Genomic DNA, 14,241 nt, shown 5'->3' on the forward strand with positions numbered 1-14,241 from the left:
CCAATTTACTCCACAAATCAGACACCAGCTCGCCTTCCTTCTTTTGTTTGTCTGTTGGAATAATCAGCAGCTAACGTTTGATGGAAGCAGAAGTCCCACGAGGCCAACGTGATGTTTCCGCATAAGATACTATTTTATTGTTGTTATCACCGGTGACATCTGCAAAAACAAAGACAGACAGAGAGACTAAAACATGAAGCTCACCAACCAACTTCCCCTAAAAATAGTAACTAATCTTGAATATTAATGTAAACAGGAATAAAGATATTCTCAGTTTCATTTTTCTCAGTAAATAAATACAAAGCAGATGGACACCACTCTGCGGAAAACACTCCAAAAAAACGTTCATTATTAGAGAAATGATGCTGAAGCGTCATCTGGTGGTAGAAAAAGATGATCACAATAAAAATGTTGGCTTGCCGTCTGTCCCATTTAAAAAAAAAAACAAAAAAAAAACATCATTTAACAATTTCAAATTTAACTTTAATTGAATATTAGCCAAAATAAAAAAGGGAACACTTTTGGCTGCACTTTGTACTTTTTCAAACATTTGTTTTCCAAGAACAACAAAAAAAAGATGCCTAATGGGGCTGCTCAACAGGAAATAACATAAAATATCTAACAAATAAACATAAACAGAATTATTAGATGCAGCATGAAGGAGTATTTTTAGTAATATTAAGTATTATCGTGTTTAGATAAACACTGGAGGAGAATGTACTTGTAATGTTGTTAAAGTGTTTCTATAGAGACATTAAATAGGTTACTCATGAATTTGTGTTTCCTTTTAATTCTTCTGATTCACATCTGGATGACTAAAGCCGGAGTTGTGTTTTACTTTCAGGCACAATGAGCTCAGATCAGACGGAATAAAGTCAAAAAGTTAGCTAAATTACAGAAGTCGGAACTAAAAGTGTAAAAATCTCTGATTTGATTCAGAAGTTAAACTCCTAAATGTCATCAGTCCGTGTGGTTTAACTCTACATGATTGCAGAAGGAGGAAGTGTTAAGTGAAGCCCAGCGATATTGTAACTGAAACACCTTCCCCGCTGGTGAAACACTTCACGGACATTTCACAGCTCCTCTGTTGAAACTTCTTTCTTTATTTTTACAACTTCTTCCGCCTCGTTTATTTATCTGCTTTACTCTGTAAACGGGCTGAAAGCATTCATTCCGCTGCTCAGAAGAAGCACCAAAATGCAGCAAAACAGGAAGGAGAGATGTGTGCAAAAATTAAAGGAAGAGAGACTGAGAGAAGACAGAGAGGCCACGAAGGGAGTGGAGGGAGGGAGGGAGGGAGGGAGGTGTGTAACAGTTTCCTGTAGTTGCTTGCCGATCTGCGCCTCTGCACCTTCCTCTCTGAGTCTGTTTCTGTCGGGGTGAAGAGCGCAGACGAAGCTGAGCGGAACAGGATGCAGGCTATCAAATGTGTGGTCGTGGGAGATGGGTACGCCATTATTTCTACTTTACCTGCTTCTTACAGCTTAAGCTTGACTCTTGAAAGCGTTAGCTGAGGTGATGCATGATGATGGATGTGTTTGAGCCCCGGGGCTCTGAGGACAGAAAATGTCAAAAAGGAAAAGAAACGCTCCTCACGTTGGCCCGATCGGAAATGGAGTGACAGTTAGTTCAACTTCCGCGAACACTCGGAGGGCCCGTCGTGCTGCTAAGAGCAAACTCTGTGTGGCGAAACTTGTAAAGCTCGAGGTGTGTGTTTGATAGCGGCGGGCCGCCGGTGAGGGTGCTGGATGAGGAGCGCAGGCCACAACATGCAGGGAAATTCTGGCTGCAGATGAAAACACCAGGCAGCAGCCCGTGAGGCCCAGAAAAGGAAATATCTCACACAAAAGGCTCAGCTTGGTCAAATCTGGATGTTTTTGTGTCGTACCATGTTGAAAAACTCGGTCTGAAGGTTGAAATCCTCTCTGAGAACAAGTTCAGACGGCCTGTACCTTCTAAGCTGAAGGCTGAAGGTGGGGCAAACAGGGCCGGCTGTCATGGTGGGGGGGGGGGGTGACTGCTGCAGGGCATCAGTAAACAGTCAGAAAAATGGCAGCACACAGGTGAACCTGTGGTTGAAACGTCACCAGAGAGTGAACGAGACGTACATTTACCTTCACGTGACAAAACCCCCGATGTGTGAGGGAGGGAGGAAACGTCTGGGATGGAATGAATGGGTGAATCAACCCAACGTGGAAATTTCAGCATCAGCCTGTTTGTTTCCTGATAGTTCTGGCTTTGCCTAATCCTGATTGTGTTAACTCCCCGTGTCATCAACCTGCAGCGTTTGCTATTGTAACGCTGCTGTTACGCTTTTATTCTCCCTAAACTTTTTTGTTTTACACGTTACATCGGGTTTTTTTGTGTGTGTGTTGTTTAAATGAATTCTGATGGGAGGATGGTGTGGATGAAAACCAACTTATCCTATCGAGCACACAGCCTCAGGCGATCTATGCAATCACAGCATCCATCTTTCTGATGACCCACTTACATCATCCGTGCCCTTATGAAGGTGAGGTTGAAGTTTCTCAGTCGGCCATCTTGGTTTGTTTTTTTCTTTTTTTTTTTTAACCCAGAAGAAGACATTTTTAGTGGAGGAGGTTCTGTACAGCTTCCTGATTGCACGCTTCAGTCTGCCAATCACATGGAAGCCACACCCCTTAATCCATCTTCTTTTTTACCTGAAAGCTCAATTAAAAGAAGTGAGGAAGACTTGAATCTGAAGGCTTTGACCTGAAGCTTGTTCACTGAGGTTTTAAATCAGGGGTGCTTTCCCATAGACTTCAATACAATCTGCTTTCTTTTTGCAAATATTTGCTGATGGTCATTAAACAGAAAGTAGATTTACGGCCTTTCCAGGAGAGCCAGGTGTTTGGTTTTGTTTTATTCGCGGCCCGATGGGAGCTGAGAAGCTGTCGGTTGGAGTCGTCGGTTAATGAGTAATTTCTGAAACGCTTTCTCGTGTTTTCATCGACTCTGTTAAGGTGCCAGCGTGCCACATTATCCCGTCCACCCAACGTCTTTTTTTTATTGTACCTGTAGCAGCAGCTCGGCCTTCCTGCTGCTGCCACTTTTGCGTGGCGAGGTGAAACTCGGTGAAGACGGCAGATAGAAGAATAGAAGAATTTTCTTTGATTTGAAATGTGACTAAACCAGCCGTGAAAACAAAACATTTAAAACCTCCATTAACAGACAGAGAAGGGGAAGTTGGGCTGAAGTTGCAGGGAAGTCTGTGTAAATAAAAGCTGCTGATATACAGTCTTTTTATAGGCGCTGTGTGTTGGATGGATACTCTCAGTGACTCAACCTTATTTTATGTGAATGACAACGAAAAAATCCCACCAAATTTTGTCTTAATTCATAATTCAGCAGAATTATCAGGCCGTCCCAGCTGGGAGCAGTATTTATGATTATGGTGTAGATTCAGAAGTATAAAAATACATAAAGAAATCAGGAAGATGTTTTATTTGTTTGGTTTTGTGCAACAATGACAGTAAAGGACTTTGAACCTGAACTTGAACTTTGGACTTTAGATATTGGAAATATTTTCAATTTATTAAAATGATGAACAGTATAATTTCACCTTTCTGTTCTATCATCAAACCACAATTTCACAGCAAAACTGATGCTGCTTCGATCATTTTTTTAGCTTCAATATTTATTGTTAGCTAACAAACTTAGAAAGGTTTAACCTTCAGCCTGTGCCCGAAGGAAGCGATGAATCCAGTAAAGAGTCATATGTTTGGAAATGTGTTGTTATTGATGAGAAACAGCATGTTGTTTGTTCGTTTGTAGCAGCAGGTCTCAGATGAAACACGACAAACACAAACTCAATCAAAATGTGTTCAAGTGGAAACCACCGAAACATTAAAGCGTCAGCTTTCACGTTTTTTTTTTTATACTATCGATGATTGTGGTTTTTATATTTTGGAGACGTCTCAAACACTGATTGCAGGAATTATGAGAGGAAGCACGTTGATGCGATTGTTGTGCTGTAAGAGTCCAGACCGAGCAGGCCAGGACAGAAACGAGGAGGAGAAGAGGGAGGAGAGACGAAGTGAGAGTTCGTTGGTTGGACGGGACAACACAGACAGAAAATTTATTGAAAACCAGATTTGGAGCAAACAGACCACAGATCAGAGGTGGAAGTTTTTTTTTATTTTTAAAAAGCTTTTTCATTTTTTTTTTAAACTGGTTCCTGTTTTCAGCGCTAACTGAGGCTTTTGAAACCGATCAGTTCCTTTCTGACTCACACAACCACCAAACACAAATGCCCGAATATGTGTGTGTGTCTCTACTTCTGAGAGCTGCTGCCGACAAAACGCAGCTCAACCTAGACTCCAAGAGACGCAGGCCTGAACCTAGACCTCTACATTTCACCGGAACTTTAAAAGTCAAACTGCCTTCAAGCGGCCTTTTGGAGAAGCGACGTTCTGAAATCATCTCAAAACACAAACCAAATTCTCGCATCAGGCATCAGCTCAGAAACTCATAATCACCGCTGAGTCATCCTGTTCTTCGTCTTTCTTAAAAATGCTGATTTATCTGACACACAGATATCACAGTTTGTGATATGATTCTTTTTTAATGATTATTTTTTTACTCATGTGTCACAAAACTTAGGGTTAGAAATATGTCCACCTCTCATTTAACGTTCAGTCCACCCAAATTAGAGAAAGATGTATTTTCTTGGTGATGTCTCCTCATATTTACTTTTATTACTAAAGAGGCCAAGATGGCTGAAGGGAAAGGAAACGTTCCCTCTTTTCTTTTTCCTCCACGTCACATCATCCACACCAGTAACACAAATATTATTCATGTGTATTTATACCATCATTCTTTGAAAAACAATAATAATAATAATAATGTGGTGAGCCCCATGTGGTTCATATTTACCCTCCACACAGTAAATTCTGTTGACTACACACACTTTCTTCACACCGGTTGTTGATACACGTGTGTTTTTCTCCATGAACACACCACCAAGCAGCCCAGAAGAGACTGCTGTCAAAATAAAATTATCTTACATAAGCAAATAAAAATAGTCCCGAGCACAAAGCTGATATCCCGACAAACCAAGGCTGCCCCCCTCCGAGCCGTTAACCGGCTCTACGTTTATTTGGGATCATTTTATTAGCAGGAACAATTAAACAGCCTGAGAACCGGCTGTCAGATCTTTAAAAACAGTCCAAGAAGACCACAACAGTTTGCAGGTAACTGTGTTTCCAAAATCCAGCAACAATTAGAAACCACTCAGGGGTTTATGATCTGCCCTCCATGTAAAGCAGTTTGTTATTCAAAGTATCTATGCAAATAATGACAGGTTGGCATGTCGACCATTTCCATGAAAATCAAGGGAACTCCATCCATAAAGAAGAAGAGCGTCCTGTACGATGTGCAATAAACGCCCTGAAAGAAGAAAGAAAGAAGAAGAAGAAAAAAAGGATTCATTTAAAATGTTGACAAAAATCACAATTTCAACCTCAACTTGTTTTTAAAACTAAATCTTTGTGTCTACTGAAGGAAGAAGTTTCAGTTTGAGTCAAATCTGATCGTTCAGCACGTCTAAATTTTCCACTTTTGTCTGAAAATTGTTGGTTTGTGTTGCGTTGGAGTGACACAGAGTGAAGCAGGTTGTGTGGAGGTGACTTTCAATCTGACGTGCCTTCACACGGGTGTGATGTAATCACAGCAGAGCATTGTGGGTAACTGCGGCCTCAGATCGCCCTGCTGTCCGTCCTGATGAGGTTTGCGTTCCGGCTTCTAAACAAAATGAGGCGGAGGCCAGTTGATACTTGTTTGTTGCCGTCCTCACCGCGGATGTTGAGACAAGCTGTTCACTCACAGTCCGATGTTGCAATAAGAAATAAAAAAAAAAAAAAAAGTGATGGTCTAAAACTATCTGGAATAAACTTTTGACGCAGTGTTCTGCGTTTCCAACAGCTACTGTGAGGTCTTTTTAAACCTGGAAGGAGAATCTTAAAGTCAAACTGAATGGTAGAAGAATGTCCTTAGTACAAGAACACACCCATCTCTAATGGCTCCCTCTCTTCCAGTCTGATTGCCTGAAGCCTTGGTATTTTCTGTTGATGTCTCTCTCTCTCTCTCGCTCTCTGCTATGTGTTGTTACTTGTGTGATACAGAGCTGTGGGAAAAACATGTCTGCTCATCAGCTACACAACCAATGCCTTCCCCGGGGAATACATTCCTACTGTGTGAGTATGACGCAGCCTCTCTGCAGAGTTTTAATGAAAAGCTTAAAGAAAGTGAAGAGTGCAAACAAACAAACCAACAACGTTTTCTCACGTTAAAAAAAATCTTCATATACATCAAATGTTTGACTGAATAATCAGTTATGATTGGCTGATTGATCGATCGATGGCCGTCCGTCTCGCTCCCCACAGATTCGACAACTATTCAGCCAACGTGATGGTGGACAGCAAACCGGTCAACCTGGGCCTTTGGGATACAGCTGGACAGGAGGACTACGACAGGCTGCGCCCGCTGTCCTACCCGCAGACGGTACGCCATCACACAATTATTCCGCCATTTCATTTAATTCAACTGAGATTGGTTCAGAAATTCAACAGAAAACACTGATGGTGATCTGCTCGCCTCCTTCAGGATGTTTTCCTGATCTGTTTCTCCTTGGTGAGCCCGGCGTCGTACGAAAACGTCAGAGCGAAGGTGACTCCTCCATTATTGTTATTTAGGATATTTCCTTCCTTTAAAAAAAAAAAAAAAAAAAAAAATCTGACTCTTACCTTCATTTTGCTTCACCAGTGGTACCCTGAGGTTCGCCACCACTGCCCCTCCACGCCAATCATCCTGGTGGGCACCAAGCTGGATCTGAGGGACGAGAAAGAGACCATTGAGAAGCTGAAGGAGAAGAAGCTGGCACCGATCACCTACCCTCAGGGCCTGGCTCTGGCCAAGGAGATAGGTCAGTGGCACCCATGGGTGATCGGCGCCCGCCAGCCGAAACCTCAGCGGCTTTTGACTTTTGGTGGCATTTTTTCAAAAACACGATAAATTTATCACAAACTCTGCTTTGATAGACAAAAAAAAGCTCTAAACTGATTTCCTTAAATTTGAAATTGATCAAATTAAGATTTAATTGCCCAAACTTCACGTTTGCCTCTTCGGTTTGAGCACATTGTTGAATGATTTGGCCGTTTTTTTCTGGGAGCAGCTGAACTAAAAATCTGAAATAAGAAACTAAAGCCTCCGAGGAGGAAGTGTTTCAGTGCCACAGTCACCAGGTGCTTGTTCTTGGAGCAACATGTTGACAATGTGTGGAGTTCCTTGATTTAACTGTTATGATTTGGTGCTGTGTAAATTAATTCTGATTTGATTTGATTTGATTTGACACGTGTTTCCATTTCATGACATGCTGTGCGTACTCGGGAGGTTTCCTGCGTTTCCTCAGTCTTCTCTCTGTGTTTCTGTGTGTCCTTATCTGGATGCAGATTCAGTAAAGTACCTGGAGTGTTCGGCTTTGACCCAGCGAGGTCTGAAGACGGTGTTTGACGAGGCCATCCGCGCTGTGCTCTGTCCTCAGCCCACCAAGGTGAAGAAGAAGCCGTGCTCCCTGCTGTAGATGGTAAGACTGAAAACAACGACAGCCAACGATCGATGATTCAAAAAAGAGATCATTAAAAAGTGTCTTTCGTAACAAAAGTAGACTTCAATGATGTTAAAAACTGAAATGAAAAGAAAAACATTATTTAAAAGAACTAAACAAAAGAACTGATTTAAAGCTTGTGCCTCTTTAAATTGATTGAATTATTCTCTTAAGCTGTGTGCTTTAATCAGTGTCATGATCTTTTTGTTTTAGGTTCTTTCAGGACCAGCCAAAGGACAAAAAGAAAATTGCCAATTGTGTGTTGTGAAAATAATATTTTTGTGTAATGTCCTCGTGTTTGATGCAGAAACTGGAGAATGCTTCAGCTGGTACGATACAGAATAATGTAAGCGGTTTAAAGTGCATTAGGCCGGTAAAGATCCGGAGCTTTGAATTCCTCTGTAAAATATTACAGATATTACAGAGCTAATCACTTTAATGTGTAATCACTAAGTACATAAATCAGTAATAACGGTAACTGTTTAGAAAAAAAGGTGCACGGGTTGTAAGACTGTCAGAGAACATGTCGAGCTTTTATTTAGAGATTGATGAACAAATAAGAAAATGGATCAGGAATGTCATTTTGTATGAGCAAGGAAATGAACTTTATGGGCAAAAGTATTGTTTGTTGTCATATAAAAATAAAGGACTTTTAGTTTGCCAGTTGACTTTTTCTGCAGTTCAGCTGTTTGTTACGACCTGTATGGAAACCCTCAGGTGGACAGGTGAGCTCTCCTCAGGAACCAGGAAGGCTGAAAGAGCCGCAGACAGGTGAGAGCCAGAAGAGACGGAAGGCTGTTGGCTTTAAACTTCTCTTCCAAGAATATATTTTAAAAAGAAAACAGAAGGGAAAGTGGAAAAAGGTACCAGTGATAACACACCTTCTTCTACTCAGTCTTCAAAGATGGATGTGATGACAAAAACTTAAAAAGAGTGATGAAAGTAAAACATATATATATATTATTGTCACATAAAAAAAGAGGTGAAAAAGAAAAAGAAGTAGAAAAGAGGTAACACAACAGTTACCTTAATGTTACCTCCTCTACAACAACTCCTCCCTTAGCTCCTCCCAGTGGGCGTGTCAGTTAACCCTCCTTATACCTGGAAGTGGCTCCGCCTCCGTTTGACCAACAAACCTGATATGACGTCACATCGTCCGAAAGGTAACTGAACTTTAACTAACATATGTCTGCTGACTGTCTTCTTTCACACAAACCTCCTCACCTCCATGTTCTCCGATTAGCTGTTTTAATATTAGAAGAGCCAAAAAAGGGCTCATGTGAGCAGCCATTTTGGTTTTTCAGGAAAAATGTCTGAAGCATTTTGTTCTGACAGAGTGTGAGCTTTAGTTCAGCAACCTGAACACACATCATCAGTGCTGTGTGTGTGTGTCAGCGACAGGGATGTTATGTTTACATTGTTGTGTTCAGAAATCAATTTGAAGACGAATCCGGATAAAATGTGAATGGAACTTTTGCTGTTTTACAGCATTAACAGAGGATCTGCTGATTCTATGGTCACAGTGTGAAGCAGAAACTGATGATATCTCTCAAACTGTTGATGGGACAAATATCTGCTGTGTTTAAAGGTTTATTCAACTTTAGTTTGACTCTGCTCTCCCTCTGATCCACTGGGCCTCCTCAGGAAACCACTTTATGGTTAAATACTGCAGCCAGTAAAGATTAGATTTACAGCAGATGGACAGAAAAAGAAGAAGTCCCTCCTTAACTCTGACACAAAAGGGTTTTTATTAAATGGGAGCTTGTTGTATTCTTTGTCCCGTCCAGCAGAGGGAACCAGAGACTCAGAGACAGAAGAGAAGGAGGGAAATGATGCTGAAGATGGAAGGATGAAGGATTTCTATCTGACAGAGGAAAGAAACACAGTTCAGAGCTCATAACAATGGATTATAAAGGAACAGATTATATTTCAGATGAGAGCACCAACACAGCACCTCACAAAGTAATCATCGAGATTTGATTTTTATTTTAGTATAATTTATTTATTCATACTTATGTTTTCTCAATTTCTTTGACATGATACTGATGTGAACAATCATGTTCATGATCATGTTCATGGAAACAAAATTGCTCTTAACCATTTTTTAGGCAGTTGAGGCAATCTTTATAATTTTTGGATTTGTTTTTGGTGATCTTATTAATCCAGTCAATGTATTTGCAGACTCTCATGAATTTGTCGGGTCTGCTATATGCTATTTCTGCAGGACCATTGCTGATGACTCCATGAAGTTTGCCTTCAAACTCCACTCCTCCACCAGAGTCTCCCTGTGAGGCAGAAACACACTCAGATTATTAAAACTTCCTCCTCAAATGAATGAAATGCTGAATATGATCCATGAGAACTTACGCCTCCGGTGACTGATGGGCCGTTCGCACAGATCCATTTTTCTCTTGGTATGTGTGGATATACGGTGCTGACTTTGTGTGGAGGTGAAGGGCAGTCTTCAACCGTCATATCGCCACATTGGAGTTCATCCGGATAGCAATGGTCATCTAATGAAACAGAAACAATTCCAAACAACAGAATATGATGAGCTGCCTAATTTTTAAAACAGCATGTTTTGTCTTTCACCACACCTACACACCACATAAACATAAATGTTTATATTTGAGAAATATTCCAAATAACCGTACTGAATTTCCCATTAGGATATAAGCCACTACACCCGAAACCGGCAACACGAACTATGCTGTTTCTGGAAAAAAAAAAAAAAAAAGTAAAACAAATTTTAAAATTTACAACAAGCTCACTACAACAATCTACTTGTGACACAAGTAGAGACAGTGAGCTGTTTTCTTGAAAAATAAAAATGAATACGATTCCCATAAAAAGAGGAATAAGCAAATATTCTGATTGCACTCCAGTCCACAACTAACATGAATATAATGAATTGATAAATAACTGTGTTTTTGTGTAAAGCAGAAGATAAAAGAACATTTGGTATAATTTATTATTTAATCTAAAAAATAATCTTAGTTTCATTTTGTTTGTGGTTTCTGGTATTTTCAGACAGGAAAGTTTTCATTGTTACTTCTTATTGCATATCAACCTTTATAAATTATTGTCAGTAATTATACATCCTTGTAGTTCTTGAGCAGTGATTGATAAATCATCAATAAAACTGACCTGACAGAAAACTGCAGTTAATGTTGACAGAGAGAGATCGTGACTCACCGTTGTGGTTCATTTTTACAATCTACAGGAAGACGTATAGGAGAGACCCCGGTGGGTTTCTCAGGGAGCTTCAGGAGCATGATGTCATGTTCTTTTTTAAAAAAGAGTATGCCTTTTTTAAAGATATGATGTTTCTTAATTTTCATTTCCTTCCCTTTGTTTTCGTTATCTGGGTGGATATTTACCAATGCAGATATTTCCCTAGAAGCAGAAAAAAGAGAAACATCCCTCCGTCACTAACAGATTTGACCATAACAGATCTGTCCACTGACCTACTCATTTGTATTATTGTCAACACAACAACATGTATTTAAAATGTCTGTGATGTTGAGAAAACCATTTTTTTGAGTTTCATCTGAGAGCTCAAACTGTTCAGCTTCAGGACTTTCAGATTGATTTTATTCATAGATTATATATGGATAGATAGATAGATATACAGTATGTGTGTGTGTGTGTGTGTGTGTGTAACCCAATCCATGTGCTGCAGTCTCTCTACACCCACAGACTCTGAGTTGTGTTCTGGTGTATGTCGTGCACAGTGACAAGCTGGAAAGACGGAGGTAGCAGATTGTGGCTTTGTACCTCCCCATTCATTTTGTCTGATTCTTATAGGTAACAAAGAAAATTTTGTTTTTGTTTTTTTTTTTTGTGTCGTGCAAAATAACTGTAAAGTCTCCACAGTGAAGCGATAAACCTGAGAGTGAAAACTAATGCACATCAACAGCCACAGGAATCTTCTTTACACACAGTATAAATATATTTCTCACCCTGTACCAGGCCAGCAGTGAGCGGCAGTCAGAATCCACTCTTCATCGATCAGAGAGCCGCCACAGAAAATGTTTTCCACAGACCCGTCTGTTGACAGAGCAACATGATAAAGTCGCTCTGTGATTCCACAGTCCACACCGTTGATGATTCTCTTCTGCAGATCCATCCCTGAACTCACAGCCACACCTGAGAGACAGAGTGATGGTAAAGAGGTAAATCTTTTAGCTCTGACATGAAAAGCAGACACACACTCAGTGAGCAGACTTCATCCTCATCAGGGTCAAACAGTCAGTGAGTCAAGTCCATGTTTCAGTCACAGACCAACATCTGAACTCACCACATCAACACAACATCACAGCTTCAGTACTTCACTGTCTTGTGATTTTATCTTGTTGTTGTTTGTTTTTTTTTTTTAGCTGATCCCTTCCTGGTTTCCTTTAAAAATCAAACTTTTCTGCCGTTTCTCAGTGAAGCTGAACTTTTCCTGAGCTTCTCTTCGGAGGGCAGCGGCTCTCTGTGAGGATCAGGAGACTCAGAGACAGCAGTGGATTTCACTCTGAGCTCCCGTCCATCCACCCAGACAATCTCTACTCTATTTTCAGGGCTCCACCATCTGCCAGGACCTGAAGTGGACTCCCAACAAGAAGGCCCAGACACTCTCCCAGATGATTGTACCTCCTGAGGCAGTTCAGGAGCTGCTGGCTCACTTTTACACTGCAAAGATTCAGTCTGTTCCCTGAACTCAGATAATCGCCTGGTTTGGTTCAGAAAACAGGACAAGAAGAGACTGAAAAAGATCACAGGTGCTGAAGCGGCCTGCAGTCAGTGAGGAAACAGACAGGAAGCTCCACAGCAGATCCATCACACTGTTTTAACAACCTGTTTCCACTTCCCCCCTCTGGATGGTGTTACAGGACACTGTATACCAAAACAAGCAGAAACAAGAAGACTTTCTCCCCCCAGGACATCAGTCTGATGTAGACAGCATCAGCACCCCTCTGACACCAACCAGCAGCTACTTTGGTCTTACATCTAAGTCCTGAGAACAACGTGGAACCAGAGTCAGATAGTGATGTGTGACAGCAGCTGTGTCCTACTCACCGGCCCACAGCAGAAAGGAGAGAAGCTCCAGACGAGCCATTGCTGCCATCGACCGTCTAATGACTGCTGTCCTGGTGCCACGGAGGAGCCTTTTTAAACACATTCAGCCCCACCAAGTCCAGTTGGCCTCAGAGACACAATCAGCTCATTAGGGTAAGTCAACATGAACCCATGGGGTACAATGGACTACACAGTCATGTCATTTTATGAACCCTTAACAACTGTAACCGTCACTGTCTTCCATAAAGCATCAGGAGAGGCCCTTTGTCTCACTAAGATCGAATCAAGTTCACGTCAGTGCTGTAAAACACACAGCTCTGCTGTTTCTCTGAGCTGTCAGGTCAAGTCAGGTCAACTTCTACAGCAGAAGTTATCAGAAGGCAGGTTTAGATCTTCTCCGTGAAAATGAGTTACAGAGAAACACAAAGAGAGACAGAGAAGGATGATGGAAAAGAAGACAAAGCAAATATTCACAATTTACATTGAAATAATTAACTGGAAGATTTATTTTGATCATGTTTCAATGAACCCAAAAATTCAATTTCATGATTTCATGTCATGATTTTTATTGTAACAGCTTGTCTCTCTTTGCAGTAACGGACGGATCTAATGTTCTGTCTGTCTCTGCTGTCTTCATCTTACTGTTTCATTTGTAGAACATTAACTCCTGCTGTTTCTTATCACAGTGGACGTTTCTCTTTCTGCCCTGTATTTGCCTGACTGTGTGATAGCAGGACGTTTATTTAAATTTTTTTTATCTCGTTGTACTTTTACTCAGCGGTCTGTGTATTCAGTGACATTCTTTATTGGTGTTCATCTCACAGATATATTCTTCTGTATAACTTGCTGGTACACTGTTGTATTGTTGAGGCCAAGAAATAAAAATGAATAAAAGGAATCCAGTTGTTTTATAATTAGGAGATATCTGAGGACAGAGAAAAGTCAGCACAGAGTTGCAGCAGGTTTGTCTGTTCTTCTCCTCACAGTGTTGTGCTGACACTCAGGTGGAGGATCAGACTCAGACTCCCATGTTTGTAGAAATGACCACTACAGTATATTTGGGTCGTGATCTCCAGGGGGGGACTCCCCCGCTGCCTCTGTGATATCCTGTCATCTGGATTAAGAACTGATAGAAACTGAATGTTCTCATTGGGGGGACTCTTCATCCTTTTCTCAGCAGACTTATGTCTGTTTACTTCTGTGATGTTGTGTTTGTGTCTGTGAGTTTCAGTTGCAGTTTTTACAGCTTTTGGCTGACTTTGCTTTGGAGATCAGCTCAAGTGTTGCTGATACCAGTCAGTAAATATGAGCAGTAATCTAACCATCATCTGTGATTATGTTGAAACTAAAGCAGCCTGTTTTGGGCTTCATTCATAAAGTGGAAGCAGAACAATGATCAGCCCGTTTGCCTGAACTCTGATCAGCCTCATTTTGGATCCTGTGAGGAGAAGAAAAGACAAATGTGCTGAATTCAGACTTTTACAGTGACAAACAGAAGTTTAAAAACAGTCTGTTGATTATCTTAAAATGACATTAACAGTTGAAAGTATTAT

General features: G+C 40.9%; 1 protein-coding gene across 1 annotated transcript; it reads left to right on the forward strand.

Moving 5' to 3' along the window:
• The first annotated feature begins 1,309 nt into the window (after nucleotides 1-1,309).
• On the forward strand, nucleotides 1,310-8,292 carry LOC115039180 (ras-related C3 botulinum toxin substrate 2). Its single transcript, XM_029497286.1, has 7 exons — nucleotides 1,310-1,447; nucleotides 6,144-6,215; nucleotides 6,405-6,522; nucleotides 6,625-6,687; nucleotides 6,784-6,943; nucleotides 7,470-7,603; nucleotides 7,838-8,292. Exons 1-6 carry the CDS (start codon nucleotides 1,413-1,415, stop codon nucleotides 7,598-7,600), a joined length of 579 nt encoding a protein of 192 aa, XP_029353146.1. The 5' UTR covers nucleotides 1,310-1,412; the 3' UTR covers nucleotides 7,601-7,603; nucleotides 7,838-8,292.
• Nucleotides 8,293-14,241: the final 5,949 nt, after the last annotated feature.

The sequence above is a fragment of the Echeneis naucrates genome, chromosome 1 (genome assembly GCF_900963305.1).
Source record: "Echeneis naucrates chromosome 1, fEcheNa1.1, whole genome shotgun sequence".
NCBI lineage: Eukaryota > Metazoa > Chordata > Actinopteri > Carangiformes > Echeneidae > Echeneis > Echeneis naucrates.